This window comes from Euprymna scolopes, chromosome 4 (genome assembly GCF_053919585.1).
Source record: "Euprymna scolopes isolate OS-2025 chromosome 4, ASM5391958v1, whole genome shotgun sequence".
Lineage (NCBI taxonomy): Eukaryota > Metazoa > Mollusca > Cephalopoda > Sepiida > Sepiolidae > Euprymna > Euprymna scolopes.
The window spans coordinates 84,646,683-84,671,917 of NC_136485.1; the positions used below are offsets into that span (position 1 = coordinate 84,646,683).

Below are 25,235 nucleotides of genomic sequence, written 5' to 3' on the forward strand. Positions count from 1 at the left end.
AATACTAACTTTCAACAATAAGTGTTTGATGGGATAGATTATACCGACGAAAACAATAATTAGGTCTACTTATCAGAAACAACACTCATAGAACATAAAGACTAATATAACAAAATACGGGAAACGAAATTACGGGACTTCCGAAAATAAACCAAATATCCACTTGCTATTTTCGTTAAAAAATTGAAATTGAAATACTGAAAAAATCGTAATTTTTAATGCTGAAAATGAAAAAACTAAAAAAGTATTAAACTAAACTTTCTTGAACTATTCTCGATAGAATGTGTACAGGTATGCATATCTGCCAAGTTTGAATTGAATCGAAAATGTTTGGAATAAGACACTAATGTTTTATCTGCATCATTACATTAGATAAGCTAAGAAACTTTGCAGATTCAAGAGGGATGCATTTCAAATGTAGTTTATAAGGAATAGGCTTCCCTTGCGATATACGTTAAAAAGAGAAATAGATTGCTTCCGTGTTAAATTGAACAACAAAATAAGATTGAAAAATCCATTTAAAGAGTAGCATCACACTTTTCGAAATTCTGACGAAATTATTGCAAAGCTAAAAAGCGGAAAGTTTTATTTTAATTGATTTGTAAGTGCATATATTCAAATTCGAGTCGGGAAAGAATGCTCAAACTTGTCATGTAAAATAACAAGATGGAATTGTATAGCTTACATTACTGCGGTTTCGAGTTGAATTCTCACCAGCCACTTTCGAAATGGTTGTGGACACCATGCTGAACGAATGATAATTACCGACGACATAATTAGACGACATTGTAATTTACATTATAGATAATAAGTAACATAAATTATACACGGAGAAAGAGTTTGCGTGTGGACATTATGCTGTAAAATGATGAGTAAAACTGTACAATGATAAGTAAATACTGTAAAATGATGAGTAAAATGTTAAAATGATGAGTAAAACTGTAAAATGATGAGTAAAATTGTAAAATGATAAGTAAAACGGTAGAATGATGAGTAAAACTGTAAAATGATGAGTAAAACTGAAAAATGATGAGTAAAGCTGTAAAATGATGAGTAAAAGTCTAAAATGATGAGTAAAACTGTAAAATGATGAGTAAAACTGTAAAATGATGAGTAAAACTGTAAAATGATGAGTAAAACTGTAAAATGATGAGTAAAATTGTAAAATGATAAGCAAAACTGTAAAATGATGAGTAAAACTGTAAAATGATAAGCAAAATTGTAAAATGATAAGCAAAACTGTAAAATGATGAGTAAAGCTGTAAAATGATGAGTAAAATTTTAAAATGATGAGTAAAATTGTAAAATGATAAGCAAAACTGTAAAATGATGAGTAAAACTGTAAAATGATTAGTAAATACTGTAAAATGATGAGTAAAACTGTAAAATGATAATCAAAACTGTAAAATGATGAGTAAAACTGTAAAATGATGAGTAAAACTGCAAAATGATGAGTAAAGCTGTAAAATGATGAGTAAAAGTCTTAAATGATGAGTAAAACTGTAAAATGATGAGTAAAACTGTAAAATGATAAGCAAAACTGTAAAATGATGAGTAAAACTGTAAAATGATGAGTAAAACTGTAAAATGATGAGTAAAACTGTAAAATTATGAGTAAAACTGTAAAATGATGAGTAAAACTGTAAAATGATAAGTAAAACTGTAAAATGATAAGCAAAACTGTAACATGATGAGTAAAACTGTAAAATGATAATCAAAACTGTAAAATGATGAGTAAAACTGTAAAATGATGAGTAAAACTGAAAAATGATGAGTAAAGCTGTAAAATGATGAGTAAAAGTCTAAAATGATGAGTAAAACTGTAAAATGATAATCAAAACTGTAAAATGATGAGTAAAACTGAAAAATGATGAGTAAAACTGTAAAATGATGAGTAAAACTGTAAAATGATGAGTAAAATTGTAAAATGATAAGTAAAACGGTAGAATGATGAGTAAAACTGTAAAATGATGAGTAAAACTGAAAAATGATGAGTAAAGCTGTAAAATGATGAGTAAAAGTCTAAAATGATGAGTAAAACTGTAAAATGATAAGCAAAACTGTAAAATGATGAGTAAAACTGTAAAATGATGAGTAAAACTGTAAAATGATGAGTAAAACTGTAAAATGATGAGTAAAACTGTAAAATGATGAGTAAAATTGTAAAATGATAAGCAAAACTGTAAAATGATGAGTAAAACTGTAAAATGATAAGCAAAATTGTAAAATGATAAGCAAAACTGTAAAATGATGAGTAAAGCTGTAAAATGATGAGTAAAATTTTAAAATGATGAGTAAAATTGTAAAATGATAAGCAAAACTGTAAAATGATGAGTAAAACTGTAAAATGATTAGTAAATACTGTAAAATGATGAGTAAAACTGTAAAATGATAATCAAAACTGTAAAATGATGAGTAAAACTGTAAAATGATGAGTAACACTGCAAAATGATGAGTAAAGCTGTAAAATGATAGGTAAAAGTCTTAAATGATGAGTAAAACTGTAAAATGATGAGTAAAACTGTAAAATGATAAGCGAAACTGTAAAATGATGAGTAAAACTGTAAAATGATGAGTAAAACTGTAAAATGATGAGTAAAACTGTAAAATTATGAGTAAAACTGTAAAATGATGAGTAAAACTGTAAAATGATAAGCAAAACTGTAAAATGATGAGTAAAACTGTAAAATGATAATCAAAACTGTAAAATGATGAGTAAAACTGTAAAATGATGAGTAAAACTGAAAAATGATGAGTAAAGCTGTAAAATGATGAGTAAAAGTCTAAAATGATGAGTTAAACTGTAAAATGATGAGCAAAACTGTAAAATGATGAGTAAAACTGTAAAATGATAAGCAAAATTGTAAAATGATGAGTAAAACTGTAAAATGATGAGTAAAACTGTAAAATGATGAGTAAAACTGTAAAATGATGAGCAAAACTGTAAAATGATGAGTAAAGCTGTAAAATGATGAGTAAAATTTTAAAATGATGAGTAAAATTTTAAAATGATGAGTAAAACTGTAAAATGATGAGCAAAACTGTAAAATGATGAGTAAAGCTGTAAAATGATGAGTAAAATTTTAAAATTATGAGTAACATTTTAAAATGATGAGTAAAATTGTAAAATGATAAGCAAAACTGTAAAATGATGAGTAAAACTGTAAAATGATTAGTAAATACTGTAAAATGATGAGTAAAACTGTAAAATGATAATCAAAACTGTAAAATGATGAGTAAAACTGTAAAATGATGAGTAAAACTGAAAAATGATGAGTAAAGCTGTAAAATGATGAGTAAAAGTCTAAAATGATGAGTAAAACTGTAAAATGATAAGCAAAACTGTAAAATGATGAGTAAAACTGTAAAATGATGAGTAAAACTGTAAAATGATGAGTAAAACTGTAAAATTATGAGTAAAACTGTAAAATGATGAGTAAAACTGTAAAATGATAAGCAAAACTGTAAAATGATGAGTAAAAGTCTAAAATGATGAGTAAAACTGTAAAATGATAAGCAAAACTGTAAAATGATGAGTAAAACTGTAAAATGATGAGTAAAACTGTAAAATGATGAGTAAAACTGTAAAATTATGAGTAAAACTGTAAAATGATGAGTAAAACTGTAAAATGATAAGCAAAACTGTAAAATGATGAGTAAAACTGTAAAATGATAATCAAAACTGTAAAATGATGAGTAAAACTGTAAAATGATGAGTAAAACTGTAAAATGATTAGTAAAACTGAAAAATGATGAGTAAAACTGTAAAATGATGAGTAAAAGTCTAAAATGATGAGTAAAACTGAAAAATGATGAGTAAAGCTGTAAAATGATGAGTAAAAGTCTAAAATGATGAGTAAAACTGTAAAATGATAAGCAAAACTGTAAAATGATGAGTAAAACTGAAAAATGATGAGTAAAACTGTAAAATGATGAGTAAAACTGTAAAATTATGAGTAAAACTGTAAAATGATGAGTAAAACTGTAAAATGATAAGCAAAACTGTAAAATGATGAGTAAAACTGTAAAATGATAAGCAAAACTGTAAAATGATGAGTAAAACTGTAAAATGATGAGTAAAACTGTAAAATGATGAGTAAAACTGAAAAATGATGAGTAAAGCTGTAAAATGATGAGTAAAAGTCTAAAATGATGAGTAAAACTGTAAAATGATAAGCAAAACTGTAAAATGATGAGTAAAACTGAAAAATGATGAGTAAAACTGTAAAATGATGAGTAAAACTGTAAAATGATGAGTAAAACTGTAAAATGATAATCAAAACTGTAAAATGATGAGTAAAACTGTAAAATGATAATCAAAACTGTAAAATGATGAGTAAAACTGTAAAATGATGAGTAAAACTGAAAAATGATGAGTAAAGCTGTAAAATGATGAGTAAAAGTCTAAAATGATGAGTTAAACTGTAAAATGATGAGCAAAACTGTAAAATGATGAGTAAAACTGTAAAATGATAAGCAAAATTGTAAAATGATGAGTAAAACTGTAAAATGATGAGTAAAACTGTAAAATGATGAGTAAAACTGTAAAATGATGAGTAAAACTGTAAAATGATGAGAAAAACTGTAAAATGATGAGTAAAGCTGTAAAATGATGAGTAAAATTTTAAAATGATGAGTAAAATTTTAAAATGATGAGTAAAACTGTAAAATGATGAGCAAAACTGTAAAATTATGAGTAAAGCTGTAAAATGATGAGTAAAATTTTAAAATGATGAGTAACATTTTAAAATGATGAGTAAAATTGTAAAATGATAAGCAAAACTGTAAAATGATGAGTAAAACTGTAAAATGATTAGTAAATACTGTAAAATGATGAGTAAAACTGTAAAATGATAATCAAAACTGTAAAATGATGAGTAAAACTGTAAAATGATGAGTAAAACTGAAAAATGATGAGTAAAGCTGTAAAATGATGAGTAAAAGTCTAAAATGATGAGTAAAACTGTAAAATGATGAGTAAAACTGTAAAATGATAAGCAAAACTGTAAAATGATGAGTAAAACTGTAAAATGATGAGTAAAACTGTAAAATGATGAGTAAAACTGTAAAATTATGAGTAAAACTGTAAAATGATGAGCAAAACTGTAAAATGATGAGTAAAGCTGTAAAATGATGAGTAAAATTTTAAAATGATGAGTAAAATTGTAAAATGATAAGCAAAACTGTAAAATGATGAGTAAAACTGTAAAATGATGAGTAAAACTGTAAAATGATGAGTAAAACTCGTAGGAAAACAAATAAGAACGATCTAACTCTATAATAAATAAGATTTGTTATAAAATATATCATTCAGTCATAACTTACATTGTTTGCCATATTACTACAATGCGTGTATGTATAACATGCATATTTTTAAACATTTCTGAATGAGGTGAAAAGTAAAACAAACGCTAAATCTTGACGACCGAATGTCGAATATTTTTTGAAAAGAAAACTATTCTTACATCTAACTGATTAATGACCCACTCTATCAGTTTATATAGCATTGGCGCTTACATATTACGCAAAATGAATAGCAGATCATGAGAACAAATCGTCTTCGCACTCCCAACTCGCGCTACTATTGTCATATATATATATATATATATATATATATATATATATATATATATATATATATATATATATATCATGAATCTAGAAGGAACACTGGGAATTTTACAGTTATTAGATTATTAGATTGCATAAATATATCTAGAGAATTGAAACATTTGTTTGGCACGCTGATCATAAACTATTACTTGCAATTTATTGAAATGCAAACACATCCATCAAACAGGTTACAGAACTGGAGTTCTGCATCAACAACATTAATTTCAAATATAACCTCTCCAATCTACAAAAATCCTTCAGGATTCGATACTTATTCTTTACTATACTCAACAATTAAGCATGTTATTACACTAAAAAGATAACAGAAAGTATGTTTAAATGCGACATAAAACACACAAATATAAAAACGAATACAGGTAAATATCAACATTTTACACTGTTACGATTTAATCAGATACGACCATAGAATAGTTATAAACACAACATTACAAACGATAATGCTATAATTATTTCATGCAAAATAAAATGATACGCTGAGCGTTTTACATTCTCAAAAATAAAATACTCCTGCAGAAGCATATTCCCCTTATTACTGATAAATGCTCCTGGGGTACCAGTAATCAGAACTTCTGGTGAAATAATGTGCCTGCTCCACTATCATTCCATCAGTCCACTTCCCGTTTCACAAAATCTTTAAATAATCAAGCAAACGCAGTCTATAGCTTGTGCACGTCAGAATTATTTCCGACTTACATTATGGATTTATGAAAAATAGTTTACACGCAAATATTTTACTGTTGATCTCTGAGCATATATAAGACACACTATATAAGGCAGGGAAGCTAAGGCAGTTGCCTTCTATATGTCATTTAAAAATTCAGACATTGAATCCTCTCATAAAAGTAAAATTAATTATTCTTGACGAGTACTTAATTATTTCATGTTAGAATATAAACAAACCCTTCTTAAAGAAAATCCTAGGTTACTCTCCCTAGTCGCATATCCTAATAGCATAATATTAATTCTCATGACTCATGCTTGAAAATTTATATTTTAATATACCTGGTAATCATTACCGACTCATTTGATAAAATTGTGCCCGTGATAATATATTTGCTGATGACGTCATGCTATAGAACACACACGATGCAAGGAATGTATACATATCGAAAGCTATGGCTGCAACCTTTAAACATAATTTCCAGTTTGCAGTGACACGTGGACGAAAATGGATGCTAACAGTTAATGTTATAAAGACTAAACATATTTTCTTTAACAAATAAAAAAGTAATATCACTAACAACACTCGACCAGAATACACATAACTCATCGGTTTTACAGTTATATGTAAATAAACTAGAATACCTATATTTAACAACTTACTACACCTAAACTAAACTACTAATGTTGTTACAAAAAATGTAAGCCCCACATATCCTAGCAAAAGCTACTCACATAAAATCTGCATATCTACTAAGCAACCATAGGCGCACGCCTGGAGTATTATTTGTTGCTGCATCTACCACTAGTCTCACTCTCTCCGTCACAGACATAGTTTTCCTAATCAAATTGGTATGGCACAATTAAGTTCCAACACTTGTCTCATCGCCGGAATCTTGCATGTCTATGCTTATTTTTTATATACTTTGATAGAAAATGCCATGAGGAACGCATAGCACATGTAATCTCTCGAACTAATCAGACAAGCAGCAAAATCACAGTTTGACACTCTAGAAATCTGTAGAGAGCTAATGCTTTTACTCTTATAAGTAGCGCTAGATTTTGGAATTCCTTGTTTTTTCCTCTTTCCCTGACTTTAATAAGACGCCAAAAATGAAATATACTGTGCACATACATCACACTTCTCGACTTCATACACTGTGCCCTTGAAATTATAATCCCAAATATTAGCTTTTTTGTCTATGGCAACATGCCTGGTAAATATTAAATAAAATTTATAAAGCACCCAAGAATGTCGAGAATGAAAGGCTTCATGAGAACTACGTGTACTGGACGAGGATTACTACAATTATTGGGAAATCAGTTAATATATGCAAAGTTTATATTTTTGCAACAATTATACATTCAATACAAATCTATACGTGTCCGAGGAATTGGCCGACCGTGGTTAAGGAACCACATAGCTTTCGTTGGTTTATCGAATTATTTCTGCTATATGATTGTAGTGGACAATTTATGTTATGTTATCAAACGAACATTTTGAATTGCCGAATATAACGACTAAATTAGCAATTAGATTTTAACAGAAAGAATTCGTTTGGCAAACATAATTCAACTTAAGAGAATTCAGATAATTGTTCTAACTATGTCGTGTGAAGTATATAACGATCGCTCCTTATAATGACTGAACCATGGCAAACTGAATCGTTTTGTAGGTAATCTTTAGTACGCTCTTACTGGAGGGAAAGGTACTTTTCGAAAAAAGTCATACAATAATTCTTGCAAATTTGTAGAATACCTAATTTTCATGGAGCAGTAACGGTAATGTTATCTACGAAAAAAAAAATCTTTGAAAGATTGTTGCAGATTACTTCAAAATATAAACGACCATTAAATAAAAAATGTCTTCCTTTGGTCTTGGAAGACAATGGTACCCTCTGAAAGAGTGATTGCCAGCATAACTGTGAGACAGAAGTTGCATAATCTTTAATCACACGTCCCTTTAATCCACGCTGCTTGAGTCCAGTGGCAAGGACAAGACCAGGATGGCTTTAAAAATGCCGAGATAGGCAGAGAGCACATATAGAACCAGCATTTCAAGAATGTTCACCCGTTTTTGTACTAATCAAGCACAAAATTATGTCTAGTGTGTTAACATCATTATGCCGATATTAAATAAAGTAGCGAAATGTTGTATTAAAAGTTCCGAACAAGTATGTTCTTATTAAAAAGAGCAATCCCGACTGAGAAAGAGACACCGTGAATTAAAAATATGAGACATAATATACAAGGTCAAGAGACTACATTGAAATCAAATGAGAAAAAGATGTTCAGACGAATTTAATGAATGGTGTATGTGAAACGTTTTAGCTTTCACTTTCTGTTTGTCTGAAAAAAATACGCGTGGGTTTAATACTTGTATTATTTTACAAGCTTCCTTATTTAAATTCAATTTATTATACTATTTCAGATTTATTTTACATAGGCATCACAACTTATCAAGGCCCAGAGAAAAATCAAGGATAAGGGTTAAAAGTGTACAGTAGTCAACTAATAGTAATGGAAATTCGGTAAATTTGTTAACTTAAGTGGAACTGCTCATTCAAGAACTTGTTTACGTTGGACTTGAAGACAATCAGATTGTAGTCAGCTGGAAAGCAGGAAAACGGAAGAAAGTTCCTCAGGTGCGCTTCTAAGAAAGAATCAAGGTCAAGAGTCCTATGCATACAGATTACATTGACATAGGTTTAGGCACAGATAAAAAGTGGGGGGGGGAATATTTATACTGTTTTTAGCTAGACGAGTGTTTCTCCTGTAGGTTTGACGAAAAGGGACCATGGATAGAAGCTCAGACGAGCACTTGCCGTGCAACTAACAATAAAGCAAAGACAAACTGGCAATATCTCTTCTGTGGGAAAGAGGTTGCAGGAAAGAGAAAAGGACATCTACGAGGCTACGAATTCTATTTTGCACTCTATCAAGGAAAGATAAGCTGCGTCTAGCAGCTCCTGCCCAGATGTGGCAACAGTACTCCATTATTGGATGTACTTAGCTCTTATGTAGATAGAGAATTGCATCAGCAGTGAGATATCTACTGGATCGATAGAAGGTTCCACCATTTTTCTAGCGGCTTTGGCAACAGATTTGATGAACGTGTTCCATTTCAGATCAGAAGTAAAGGTCAAGCCCAAAAGGTTGTCAAAACATGAGACCTCCCCAAGACGAGAGCCATTCATTTTAACTGATGCCAGATGGAGATCGGAGTGTTGATGATGTAAAGATAAAAGCTTGGTTTTAGATCCATTAAAAGAAACCAGACGCTCCTTTTTCCATTGTACCACTCGCTCAAGATCAGAGGAGAAAGAATCGGAGAGAACTTGGTCGTTTCCGGTCTTAGATGCGCTACCATTGATGGTAGTGCCATCAGCATAAATGTATAGGAATGATGTAAGGATGTGATTTGGAAGATCAATAATGCAGATCAGGCAGAGAGATGGACTCAGAATGGACCTCTGAGGGACTCCAGTATTAATACTGTGAGCTTCTGATTTTTGCCCCTCAACTAGAACTCTTATAAACCTATCAGAGAGAAATAATTGAATAATTGAGAAGACATTTACAGCTATACCATATCTGAAGATCTTGTGAAGTCAATCTTTATGCCATAAATTATCAAAGGCCTTCGATATGGCAAGAGCAATTACCTAGAAAGGTTGCCTCTGTCGAGAGATTGGCTTATCCTATGAGATATAACTGTAAGCAAATCTGCTGTATGTCTAGCAGAACGGAAACCATATTGTGTGTCATTAAGAAGGTTATTTTTGCTGAGATGGTTGGTCACTTCTCTATTTAACACAGATTCCAGCAACTTACTCATGGCGCACAGGAGACTTATTGATCTATACTGAGAGGGAGATGAGCGATCACCTGAATTCCTAAATACAGGGCATACTGATGAGATTGTCTAGGGTGCTGGGAAGCAATTCTCTTTAAGACAACGTTTAAATAGTTTTGTAAGTATGGGTGGTAGTTCTGGTTCTATAACTGTAGTGCTATAATTTGAATATCGTCAGGGCTTTACTGGAATCAAGGTTTTTGCTAAGCTTGGCAATATCACGTACACATATTTGCGGGTTTTCTGATACAGGAGGAAATATTGGGGGTTGGCGGCCTTAGTCGCAAAGGGTAGATTAATTATTAATGATTAATTCAGAAAGTAGATTAATATGAATATTTTGATACCATATCATATCCTATGAGATTATCTTATCATTTTTGCTTTAATATATGTTTTTCTATGACACAATGTTACACGGTATTATTACATTTTTTGTGGTGATGTATCTGTTTTATTTAAATGGCATCGTACTACTAGATATCTTTACTTTTCGTTAGGGGCCATAGCGTACGACGTATCAGAATCAGATTGTTACTAACAAATTAAGTACTTTCATTATACATACTAGTAAACATATCTGATCTCATGTATCATATTATTGATAATTTTATCATTATGTCAGAGATAATGCGCTGGTAGGATTTGACAGATAAATTAATTGCAAAATGTATCTATTACGAGAAAAAAAAAGAAAATAACATTTACCTTGTGTAATGTAAAAAAATGCAATATTAGAGGAATGGTGCTAATACGAGGCGCCTGCAATAAGTAATGCCCCTGCCCCACTTCCAGTTGTCTGATCATGCTGAAATTTTGCATGTGCAATGATTTATATCTCTACGGGTTTTGTGGCAAATTACAACTCTGAACCAATTGTGGTTTCTGTTTTACAGGTGTTTAAACTGAGTAAGGTGTGAAATTGAGCCTGTTGAATGTCAAGCAGTGATCCGGTTTTTGAATTTGAAAGGACGCACATCACAGGAGACGTTTGATGAAATGAAAGAAACTTATGCTGATAATTCCCCATTATATGACCTTGTAAAACGCTGGTATTGTGAAGCCAAACATGACCGGAAGTCTGTCGAAACAGCTCCCAGACCTGGTCGCTCCCCTTCTGCCATTGATGAGGCATCTGTCCGTCAAGTTGAGGTTGTCATTTTAGAAGATTACTATTCGCCAAATAGAGGTCAATGTTAGTACAGGGGCTGTGGAAACTATCATTCATGACCATTTGCATATGCATAAGGTGTCTACCAGATGGATTCCCAGGTTGCTCACACCATTCCAGAAGCGAGAACGCGTTGAGTGCTCGAGGATGAATTTGGAGATTTGCCAATCAGAGAGTCAAAGTTTTTCAAAAGACTGATTACACAGGATGAAACCTGGGTCCGTTACTATGATCCAGAGACCAAAGCCCAGTCAATGCAGTGGAAGCACGTGGGCTCGTCACCTCCAAAGAAGGCAAGGGTGCAGCCCTCCGCTGGCAATGTCATGCTCACAACCTTCTGGAACCAGACGGAGTAGTGATGACGGTTTTCCTGGCAAAGGGTACCACAATTACAGGAGCCTATTATGCTTCACTTTGGAGGAAATTAAGGTAAGCTATCAAAATCAAGAGGCGGGGCAAGATAAGCAAAGGTACCCTCCTCCTGCAGGACAACGCTCCGGTCCACAACTCGCATGTCGCCAGATCAGAATCACGGACGTCTTGTTATGAAATCCTCTCCGATCCTCCCTACTCTCCTGACCTTGCACCCTCTGACTTTCACCTCTTCCCAGCCAGATGATACAGCCTTAATTTCTGAAGTCACGTCGTGGTTTGAGGACTAACCTTGGGTGTTCTACAAAAATGGTCTCCAGAGCTGCATCAAACAATGGGAGAAATCCATAACACTGGGTGGTTCCTATGTAGAGAAATACTAATAACTGTGCCAAGTTTCGTTGCTCTGCTGCTATGGAAAGTGGGTCAAGGCCATTACCTATTGCACGCCCTTCGTATTTCGTATCGTAGGTCGAATAAAAATTATATTATGAAATTCTATTATTTTACATTACGATTTGCATTATTCTTTACATAAGTTTTTCATAGTACAGGACTGTATTTTTTCCCACAAATTAAATATTGTACGAAATAAATCTAATAACATAGATTCTAACGGTTTTAATTGGTAAACATTTTCTGTTTTCAATCTATCCTTTTTTAGTCTGCAGTCAACGACATAGCCTCCACAACTCGAATACAGCAACACATTACATTTTCTTATCTCTACAAATTCAACTTTGTCTGTGTATGTGAGGTCGTTCCTTATAGACTCCGAAACGGCTAAACAAATTTTCCTTCAATTTACAGAACTTTAGTGCATAAGTCTGGGAGTGATCTTAGTTTAGTTTTGTTTCATGTTACCCTCAATAATTACCAATAATCGAAACCGTTATTTAAATTTATCTATCATTAGTAAAGCCATTTTCCATAACGTAGCTTTACAGCAATGATAGAACAACAGACCGTGAAAATTCTACCGTGGGTAAATTGATGGCGTGTTTTTTTTGTTTTTTTTTACCTGACGTGATCTGTAAGTTAAAACTCCGCACGTACATTTCTTAATTTGTTTCATTAACTTAAAAGAATTTTATAAGACTTGAAAATTTACGTGTTTGTCTTTTGTTGTTGTTTTTTTTGTTTTTGTTTGCTTTTTGTTGTTCTTTTTGCATGACGTGGTCTCCATGTCCAAACTCCGCACGTTAATGTCTTAATTTATTTTTTCGTTAACCGGAAAGAAGTTTATATAAAATAATTTTATAAAAGAAACAGTAGGTTCTCTAGAGTGCAATGTAGAATAACATATTTTGGACTAAGTTACTGCATGGAGGCATATAAAGCTTCCTCCCGGGCGATTTCACAGATTTCGATGACAATAAAATATAGGAGTGTGAAATATTCGTTGATCGTCATTCAATCCCGGGCAAAGTCGGGTCTTTCTGCTAGTAATATATAAAATGACTTGAAATTACTTCTATTTTGCGAAATTCTGAGGGGGGTGCTACTGACGATTATTTTATTTATTATTTTGACTGCTCTTCTCTCGTATGTTATTCTCATAACGTTTCGAGCGATAGATTTCCGATGACAAGGACATATCTTTAAATAGAAGTATTTATATGTTACTTGAGATTCTGTAAGGAAAGTTCAACATAAATATTTCTAAATTATAAACTTGAATATTTACTAGGTTTACAAGAAAGTTCTTTCGGTAATTATTTTTAAATTCAGATGAATATATCTCGGCTCAAACAAACATTTATTGATCAAAGCAAGCACCATTAGAATAAATACACTTTTATCAACAATAAGCAAGTGTATTCAGCCAGTAATCTAAAAAGCTTGTGTCCTAGTAGCGATAAAGTCGCTGAAAGCGTTTTTGTACATTTTTCATGCAGAAAGTTTTGGGGATGCTTGAAAAGGTCGTAGTAGGTAGAAGGGAGGTGTGGAGAATCTAGCAGATGAGGCATAGTTTCGTAGCTCAATTCGTCAAACTTTTGCAGGATCCGTTTAGCAACGTGCAGTCGGGAGTTGTACTAGATGAGTATTACGCTTTGTTATTCGCTAACTAAAGGTGGGTGTTGTCGAAGTTTTTGATACATTTCATCCATTTGTTGACTGTACTTCTCCGCAGTAATGCATTGGCTTGCACTCACATGACTGTAATAGATAAGACCAGTCGCAGACCAGTAAGCAGTCAACATAACATTTTTGTGGCTTCGGGAAGTGTCGTGGAGCTTTGTCGGTGTCTAACCATTGAGCTGAGAGTCGCTAATTGTCGTAAAGAACCCACATTTCATAGCAAGTCAAAACCAACTTGTCGTTCTTGTTGCGCATAAAAATGGAAGATGACACTCATATCGGTGTTTCTCTTGGTTCTCTTTTAATTGCTGAGACACGTGTTTATCAAGATTTTTGCTATTCCAATGTCTCTTAAGTGGCTGAGAATTGTCGTATATACTAGACTAATTCAGAAGCAAGGTCTCGAACAGTTATACGTGGCTTATTTTCGAATAAAGTGTTATATTGATCGTTGTCAACATCCGATGGCCGATCACTACGCTCATCAATGTTAAGCTTTTCGTTTTAAACCACCATTGTGCTATGTATCTCGTATTAGTTTCGGGGCAAAACGCATGGTTGATATCGCGAACTGCTTCAGCAGCATTTCGGCGAAGCTTAAATAGAAATAAAAAATTTGCAGCAATCTATTTTTTCATCTTGTATTCAAAGTTCTGAAAAAGAGGTATGTTTGGTGAAAACTATTTTAATTTTAATGATTAGATAAAGCGAGAAACGATCTTTAAAATAATATATAAAGTAAAGGTATTATATCGTGAACTTCTATGAAAATACATCATTAGAAATCCAAATTCAAAATTCTGAAAGAACTTTCTTCTCACCAGTATATTTACCTGCCTTTTAATAGGTTGGACACAAGATTAGATGCGTCTTTGATGAAAATGTTTCCTTTGAACAACTGGATCCGAGGCGGTTTCCAGTTCGTGTAGTTTACTGCGAATCATCTTTCATCACCAAATACGCGTAAATTACATCATTTTGCTGTTTGAGTTATGACAGAATAGACTCATATGTAGTGCAAAGATATGTGTAATTGATGATTATGATATATATAAGTGTCCAGTCGGGAATAAAATATATGTGTTCCCAACATAACTCCTTAAAGAATTTTTAAGCAAGAACAGAAATACTGGATTACGGCGATGGTAGAGAGGTTGGCGCATAGCCAAAAATGTGGGAGCTATCATATTTGAGATTCTTTTGCACACTGTCTAAAAGTGAGTAGTTAGTTGTAGATTCACTATCCTATATGCTTATGTATTTTGAAATTGGTAATTCATGTATAGAAAAAATACATTATTATATGAATAGTAAAGACGAAACCTCCAAATGCTTTTCTTTTTGCTATTAAGACAAATTTAATTTTATCATTAAAAAGTTATTTCTTGAATTTGTCTTTGGGGAAAAGCAACGTAAGCGATTATGTAGGCATTTTGAAAGGTGATGATTTGACAATGAAAAAATAACGCTGCGTAAGATATTTTTTATATTGTGCGGACTTGCAGTGTCATGAGATTAAATAGAATTGCTGTTAGGCACGAAACGAATTAAGAAAAAAATAAATATTAAAATATAAATAAATAAAAGTCTATTCACATTTACTTTAATAATTTAACCCAAATATTCCCACCCTTATCAATAGATAAGGATGAAAATACTTGAATTTTAATTTTTCATCGTGAATAAAAACATAATAAATATAATTTATTACGTTTTGATTTACTAATTAATTACCAGCTATTCTTATAATATCAGTTTTATTATTGGAGTTTATCTTTTGTTTTTAAAATATATTTCTATTTTTAAAAAATTTATTCTAATTTCCATTGAGATAATACATAATAATGTATAAACCAATGTTATATTTGTGCATATGTTTTTCTCTTTCTTTGCGCAAACTTACAAATGACTATAAAATCCTAAACAAAGGTCGAAAGGAAGGCGCATAATTACACCGGGAACACAATACTGTTATTTATTTTATCACGTTGCATGAGTGTATCTCGGCGTAAATACAGATTTGATTTACTGAATTTCATAATTAATTGGGGAATTGAAAATTAGGAAATTTAAATAGAATATAAAGAATAGTAGATGAGGGGTTCAGCTTCAGCAATAAATTAAAAAGTTCCCTCATCATACTCGGGTAACACTAACCGCGTTTATTGTATATACGAACATAACGAATTTCATCATTCATTACTCAAATGAATATCGATTACATAATACTTTTTTCCCAATCATGTTGAACAGTTGTATTAACTAATAATTAAAAAACAGCAATGATTTTTTTTTATATCAAAAACATTATTATGTAATAAGAAATACAGAAACAAAAATAACGTTTTAACGGCACAAAACTTATGTAGGGCTTTAACAATAAAAGATAAAAGCCCAGGTGCCCCTTCCGCCAATACACGCATAAGGAGTTAATCGTTGGTATAACACCGAAAGCAAAAAAAAAAAAAATTAAAAACGAATAAAATTGTCAAGAAAGACCAAATACTCGGGTATACACGAGTAAAAAAAAAACGAATGATAATTCGTGTCAAATAGTATGAAAATTATTAAAATATATCTCCAAGCAAGTCCAATGATTTAATAAATTCCCTAAGCTTACAGAGAGAGGGCCTGCGCGAAATAATCGAGACTGACTCTTAAATCTTTAAATGATTTTGAGAGTAAGTCCGATGTAAGATTATTAAACAGTCAATTTTATAAGCAACAAAATGAGCTGGATTTTCGATTAGGTGTTGTCCAATGGCAGGTTTCAAGGTAAAAGAGAGGCTTGCCCAATCTACTTTCTACGGATATATATTAATACATACGTGTCTGCAAATATTGGGCGGTTTACCCGCATAGTCAGCAGCGCACGTGCAATTAAATTCATAAATAGCATATCTTTGTATGATGTCAAACTATCCTACGTGACCAAGGAAATAATGCACATTTTTGACTAAAAACCAAACGTAACACAACAGATGAAAAACAATTTGATGTAGACTTAATAATCCATTTGTAAAAACACTAACCATCATCTCTAATCTAAGACAGCTTTAAGTAAAGAGATATTTGAAGAGGCATATGGCTATAGGGGAATTGTAGTTTTCTACTTGAGTATTAATAGAATCAAATTCTCCGTATATATTATACATTGGGAGTGTTTAATTGGTGCTCAAGTTGGTTCGAAAAACAAATTCTACGGGCTCTATACAATTATGTCTAAATAAGCCCTATTTTTCTGGAGGTAGGCATAAACGAGTGCCAATTTTAATAAAGACCGCTGAAGGTCGGTTTGTGATAAAATGTAGTAAGATAATAACTCTTACTACATTCAATCAAAATATCCAGGAAAGGAAGCAACTTTTTCCATACTAAATGATAACGTTGTGTAGGGAGAATGTAAATTATCGAAAAAAATGTTGCTTCACTCTCATAGGCAAAGGCTGTAAAACTGGCATCAACTTATTTAAATATATTGAGGGTTTCAATATATTAATAAAGAGAACTCATAGAAATTCCCCCAAAATATCAGCTAATGCAGAACCCAAGAGGCATCCTATATGAACCGCGTCGATGTGAGGATACATAAAGTTTTTAAACCTGGATTCTACAGATTTAGCACAGATTAACATGAGTTCAGCAAATAAATTTTCCGGGGAAAGGTAAGAGAGTTAGATTGCAATTATAATGTGAGTCTGCTCAGATAGCAATTCTCCCTATGTAGGGAGACATTCGTAAATAGGCTGGAAAAGTCAAATGAAAACATGCAGTTGTTCGCAGAACTAAATTGCAACTTATGTAAATACTCAATGGACGTTTATTCAATAGGTAGTGTACGTTATTTGTTGAACAAATAAATATGCAGATATTTCCATAGTTATACATGCCTTATTCACATTTATAGTCGTTTAATATTTTAACACATTTTCCTGGGAAGATATCAATCTTTGAGCTGATTGAGTGCAGCGTGTAATTTTTAGTCAACTTTTTTCACTTCAAATATTGTATATATAATAGCTGATATTGATAAAAATAATATGCTTTTGAAGTATTAGATATTTATCAACTGAAATTCAAATCGTTGCTATTTGGTTTACTCGGAATTAAGCAATGTTCTTTAACTTCATATTTTCACTGTAGATGTGGTTCTGTAATAAAATTTAGGATTTTAATGTATCTATTTTATTTAAAATGTCTGCACAGAAACAAAATAAGCCTGTTTATTATTTGTAGTCCTATGTACTGGAGTAAACATCTCAGATTATCAAATTGGTATATAATGTAGCTTAGTCATAGGAAAAGTAGAATTGTATAAAATGAAACATGATATATTTAGATTGTTACATTCAACGCTAGGGTTATCATTGCAAAATTACAGCTTCCAATTCATTAGTTGTCATTTCAAATTTAAAAGCATAATATATAGAGAGAATAAAAACGTGGTATTTTTTTATGAATCTAATAGAGTGCAGTTGCACTATTGGAATCAATATTTATTACTTATTTATTTTAGTGCCCACGATGTTCAACTCTTTCGCTTCGGCTATAAAATAAACAAGAAAATATGAATATACAGTTATCAATTAATTTGTTTTAAATACAGAAATTAAGGTACACTTATATAATTGCTATACATGGCTATTTTATAATTATTGGGCGTGTATATTGTTGCACATACGCATATTAGTGTAATGAATTACATTTGTATTTTCAATTTCAATTGAATGATAAAATTAATTGTAATTTAATATCTGCAACCGCTTATATATAAACGATCAAAAGCGTTAAACTATCACACCTAATGCGTAGAAAAAAAACTTCATTTTTAACGACTGAAGACAATCTATGAGGAACGCAGATTAGTATAATTTTTCTATATAATTGTCGTTATAATCTAATTAATATATCTTTGTACGAAATACGAAGCCTTATTCTGCCGCTAGCAACAAAAAGCGTTTGAATCAAATGCACATTACCTTTATAAGACGTCAAATTAAACCTTATGATCCTGTAACAATAACTTTAAAATTAATTTCCAAAAATATCAATGTATTTAAAAAAAAATATGAACATGATTTGAAACGTCATATATTTTTTTAAAGTATATATGTATTCGACTTACTTGTGAAATTTTGAAAAGTTTTAATAAATTCGCCACTTGGATTGACGTAACGCTTGATGGTGCAGCAATAACACCTGGTATAATTTTCAAATCTCTGTCTGGCTCCGAACCATCTTTACATTTGTACTCTGATCCTCCGATATTCGCAATTGAACCTGAAAGGCAAAAAGAAAAAAAAACATAGAAAATTACGAAGATAAAAAGTGAATTAGAATGTAGATTCACAAGTGTGAGACAAAATAGTTATTTGAATTGATGGTGCAGCAACTCTCCTTAAGACAACATGGTAATAAACATTGACACATTTCAAACAAACGCTCATCTCAGTAGTCTAACATTGAACTCACCGTCTGTTTTTTTAAATCGTATGCAAATTGGATGATCTCGCACTTAAATGTTAACGTTGTTTTCACTACTTTTCTTGTACGTTTACACGTGCGTAACAAAAGACTGAGATTCGTAGGAAAAAATAAAAAGTTAAAGATCTCTGCTGTTAAATACAATGCACTTTGTGTATCTATGTATGAGTTTGTTTCCATGTTCTCCAAAACGGCTTGGCCGATTTTTATAAACATTAAAGCATATATACTCTATGTGTGGGAGAGTAGTCTTAGATATGTTTTGTATTGGGATGAATCTGATAAGTATCGAAAACTGTGAATGGATGACCGAAATTCTGCATTAAACAGCAACAATCCGTGTTTAATACTCTTATATAGCACAACATCACACGTGCATTTCAGACGTTTTATCATTGCACAAACAGAATGTTTCTGTTTAGAATTCAATTCAATTATTATCCTTAAAAAAATTTCTACCTATTAAAATTGTATTCAACTTATTAAAAATTACTATATCTATAAAATCAACAATGCGTTCTTTGATAAGATAAAGGCGTGACGAAAACATCGATTCTGTTTAGTGCACAATTGAAATATGACTCTTGACTTTAGCATTTTAATTTTTACTTCAAACCATTATATAAACATAATTTTATCAAATAATTTTATAAAATAAACAGTATGTTATCAACCGTCTAATGTAGATTATAATGTATTATACAGTCATTGTGAATCTTTCCATCGGTGTACCGAAATGAGTGCATACTAGTGTAGACAATCAATTGATTAGATTAAAAAATGTGCAATTTCACAGAGTCGGATGACAGCAAAAGTATAGTGTGGAGCATTAATTCATTACAGGTAACGTGAGGACTTCCCTTCTAGTAAGTAACAACAGTGTAGTATCGAGACCGGCGTAAAATTAATAAGCCTCTCTACTAAAAGTCACGTTAACTGCTAGGATCAAAATCGAAGTCTAAAGATCACGATCCGACGATTCTGATAGCATTAATAATAATTGGTGTTTTAGCGCGTGGTTTATAAAATTGGTTCAAAATTGGGTGCATTTTATTTTCCGAGAGATAAAAAATAGTTTGCATTTAGACATGTGCTATATAGAGTATTTTTATTGAGAAAATATAGTGTAGTTTTCTATATGAATAGTGCATTGCATTATATATTCACACATAAAATGAATTTTAAGTTAAAAGTTTATCATATAAGTTTGCTTTTTATAATCTTCTTTTTTGATAATGCAGAATACAATGTTGATTTATTGATGATTTTACCATTTTCATTTTTTCAATCATTTATTTTTTCTTATGAGGATGTAAATAAATATTTTTTGGCTTAAACAATCTTAAATTAATGTTTCTATTAATCTGTTAATCGATTAATTTTACATGATATTTTCCAGTCGGCTGTCTTAATAATATAATAATAATTAAACTTATCACAGTATTATTAATTTATTTTGGGAAGATCTTTAGTTTTTTTATATAAGGAGTCAATAAATGTAACAAACGCCTTGTCACGACCGTAAGTATTTGGATGGTTATTTTTTTTTGTTTTAAATTTATTAAATTCTATTAAAATAATTTTTGTACGTGCTGTTATTTCCAAGAGAAAGGTTTTCGTATACTAATATATTTTAATTAAAAATGTTTATATATTTAGTCACAAATAGTTTTGAATTTTTTACATGTTTTTGAAAACTAACAAAATTCAAATTTTATTTAGCATTTGACTTGATTTTGTTTTAAATGCAGAAAAAATGTTAAGATGCAAAGTAAACGAAGATGCTATATCCTAATAATCACGTAAATTGACCAAGTAGTTTTAAACTAGCAAAATAAAAGTTAATGAATTTTAGCAAAACAAAATGTTTCTAGTAATTTAGAATACAAATAAACTTTTAGTAGTAGTGTAATGTAGCAGTATATTACCATTTATATTGTTATTTTGTAATTGAATGTAGTTGTACATTACCATTTATATTATTTACGAAAGCGAAGAATATCCGCTTTGGAATTTGACATTGCATATTCTAAAAACATGGCGGTTCCAGTATCGGTTGATTTTCTCATATAAAAATAAAACTTTATCAATGTATGTGAATTTTGTGAATATGATATCTCCATTTTGTGACATGCAGTATAAGGAGTTGTCTTCATCTTTGTATTACTATTTTTACTATTAAGTGAAATTCTAAAGAGAAACACATTTCCTAATTGATTAGGTTTTGATATATACACGGTGGACCAAAAGTAGGTTTACAGTTTTTTTTTTAATATTTGAACTTCTTTAACTAGGTTATTTGAAACATTTCAAATAGTTTACATATTTATTTGAAATTCGACACCAGAACAACGGGAAATTCATTATAGCTGTTAGCATGAAAACAAATGACTTAATCTCTCAGATGCTCAAAATGTCCTTCAACATTGCAACATTCTTCAAATCTCTCCATGACACTCTGACACACAGAGCGACAAAAATTCCGATCTTCATCAATTTCTGTGAATGCGACATGAATGTAATCTTTTAAATCATTTATTGTTTTGGGTTTCTTATCATAAACCTTGTTCTTAACAACACCCCCAAAAAGGAAATCCGTTGGGGTTAGCTCAGCTGAATGTGGTGGCCATTCGATGCTGCCCCTTCTTCCGAACCAACGCTGTGGAAAAACTTGGGAAAGGTAGGCTCTTACTCTAGACGCATAATGTGGTGGTGCTCTATTCTGCCGAAAGAAATGTTCATCAAAGTCAGGTTTAGTTCTGAGTTGTGGTACTAGTACTTCACAAAGCATGTCCAGGTCGTCCTCTCCATTTACAGGCCCATTAAAAAAACGGGCCCAATACGTTTATGTAAATTAGACCTATACTCTGTGGAGTATTGTATATTGCTTGTACATTTTAATTAGCAAGTAACTTCAACCATATAAAAGACAGTTTAATAACTGTAAACCTACTTTTGGACCACCCTGTATATATATATATATATATATATATATATATATATATATATATATATATATATATATATGGGTAGTTTTTTTTGTTTATATCCGTTAGAAGCGCTGTGTGAAATGTGAAGAATAAAACATGTATAAATACATTTGAAGCCAAAATTGCAACGCGAGATTTTTTTATAAATAAACGGGTGTTTATTTTTAAACATGTTTTATTCTTCAAATTTCACTCAGCGCTTCTAACGGATATAAACAACAAAAAAATACCCAGATTTTAAAAATGCGCGACTACGCGTAACCTATCCGGTTTCATAGAGACGGCGTAGTTAACAACATCAGGCGGACTCTTCATCGAACTACCTTCCAGTACATTATGTCGAGGAAGAAGAGAAAAAAAAAGCTTGACAAAGGAGTCTTACTCCGAAATATATTTCTTTCAAAATAAACACGCGTTTATTCATAAAAGAAAATCTCGCGTTGCAGTTCGATCTTCAAATGTATTTATACATGTTTTATTCTTCATATATATATATATATATATATATATATATATATATATATATATATATATATATATATCCTTTCTCTTTAAGGTGACGTTCTCCAACTTGATTGTTCCTGAGAATCCGGGTAGTCACTTGACACCGGCTTGCAAAAACGTTGCCATCTTAGTAAAGACGGAAGGTTACGAAATGCCTTTTTCCGAAAGATTATGACTTATCCCACATGGTCTAGAATCTAGATAATGAATTCGATCTTTCAGCGTTGATTATCAGGGTATTTCCACTGTGGAATAGCAGTCATTTTAAAACAAGGAAAATTAATATGAGTTAGACGGATATCTCAGAAGAACGCAAGAAAAATAAATAAGGATTAGGAACTATCCCAGAACAACTATAGGTTAGCGTGGGGCGAGTCAGAGGCGAATCTCAAATTTGCATTTCCTTGCTCATATTGATAATCCGTACGACTTGCTCCTAATCCTCCTCGTATATAATCATTCTTATTCAATAACTTTCATCTCTTCTCTATTTTTTCTTTCCAAAATAAAAGAGAATTTAGATTATTTACTTTTTTCTCTCGTTTTACAATCCAATAGAAATTCTAAATTAATATTTTTTTTCTTTCTCTCCGCTCCTTTTTAACGTAGGAAGATGTCCGCGATCTCAGACTTTAAAAAATACCTTTTGGCGACTTCAGTATACTGATATCAGCGATCACAATAACAAACAATCTCGGAAGGGTCACAGGTCACATGTGTTATTCGATTGTCTATTTTGTAAACAACTATATCTTCGCTTCTAACCATACGTAATACACCTGTAATTCTTTTCAATCTTACAATATCCATCACATACAAGCAAGTCAATTTGACGTTATTCAAGGCACGTTACTTTTATGTGTGTGCGTGTGATTCATCAGGGTCTATTAATACACTTATTGAACAATTCAGCATTCGATCTGTTTATATATAAAAGTGATCTGGTCTTTTTTTTTGTTCGGAACTAGCTCTACCAAACTACCATGTAAAGCTCTATTCTATAGATATAGAAAGTTTATATATAAGTGGCTAAGACATGTGGAACAAATCTGATTTGGTTTTAGCGGAATTAATAGCTTATAAAGGGTGAACATTATAAAATGTGTAACTTGACCGGCTAACTCGACCTAACGTGCATCCATGCGCAAATATGCATCTATGCGTTTAACAACTTTATGTTTAAAGAGTCGATATGCATATTGACTTAATTCAGATAATAACAAATAACACCGGAGAGCTATGTGTTTTGGTTTCAATTCTAGCTGATGGCAACCAATTCATATATATGTTTTAATTTTGTAGTTATAACTATATGTTACATACAATATGTTAATTGCTAGAGAATTATCTCTGTATAAATAAATAGAAATCCGCATGACTGTAATATCATATACAAGCCTATTTGACGACCGGGCAAAGTTGGCCGGCCTGCTATAATTATGTAAATGTTAGATTAAAAATGGTAACATTTTAACATTAGGTTTCAACAGAAATACATTAAAAAATCATTAAATTGTTAACCTTGTTCTTGTAAAATATAATCAAACATTTATACGGCTAATATTATCATAAAACATTGATGCATGTAGGGTCCAGAAAAATTATTATTGTCATTTAAACACCACTAAAACAATGTTAAACGTTTGGTTTTTATTATCGTTTTTCATATTATATTTTCTTATGACTATTATGTTTTTGCACTTTTAAATATTGGCACTTAAATTAGAGAGGTACTCGATCGAAAAGTGAGTTTTAAAGTCAAATGACTCGGACACAGATATGATTTGGTAGTAGGATTTTACACAAACTAACTGTAGCATTGGTGATGTTGTACAGCCATGTCAGTTATTTATTTAAAATAAAAAGAAGTTGCATATTGTGGTTCACAAAAATAAAAATTATTTTGATATGTGATTAGACAATTCAGAAATATAAACCATCTATGAGATTTTCTTTTATTTTTTATAAGAAAAATTTAAACAAACTGAATTCATAAATTTAACACTAAGATTTAGTGTCAATGCTGTTAATTTCGATTAAACTATTACACGAACATAGACGATATTTACACTAATAAAGAGTTTATAGGATTAGTGAACAATAAATGTAAACAGAAATATAACATTTTTATAATTATATACTATTAAAATGGGATATCTTTTGGGAAGATATTTTGTTTGTGTGTCAATTAAAAACTTGTCATTAGTCAAATAATTCAGAATAGTTACAGCACACTCGACTAAGGTACTGCCTCAGTCGAGTCAATATCCGAGTTCAAACATTATGAATGTCTAAATGAGTCGTGTATACGCGTTTTCTACATTTTAATAAATTAACATCACGTAATAATGTTAATAACACTTTTCATGAACATGTATTTTATTTAATAAAATAATCCCACAGACTGTTTCGAATCTATCGACCGGTGTTAATCGTGACACCCTGCACTGATAATTGCCGAAAGGATGAAATACTAATGTCT

General features: G+C 31.2%; 1 protein-coding gene across 1 annotated transcript in view; it reads right to left on the reverse strand.

Annotated features, from left to right (window-relative positions):
* The window catches only part of LOC145268573 (metabotropic glutamate receptor 3-like), a 1,374,385-nt gene that overhangs the window by 767,678 nt on the left and 581,472 nt on the right, over positions 1 to 25,235 (reverse strand). Inside the window, exon 2 of the mRNA XM_080124032.1 lies at positions 18,901 to 19,055. Within this exon, the coding sequence (XP_079980158.1) occupies positions 18,901 to 19,055 (155 nt within the window). The remainder of the gene's footprint in view (positions 1 to 18,900; positions 19,056 to 25,235) is intronic.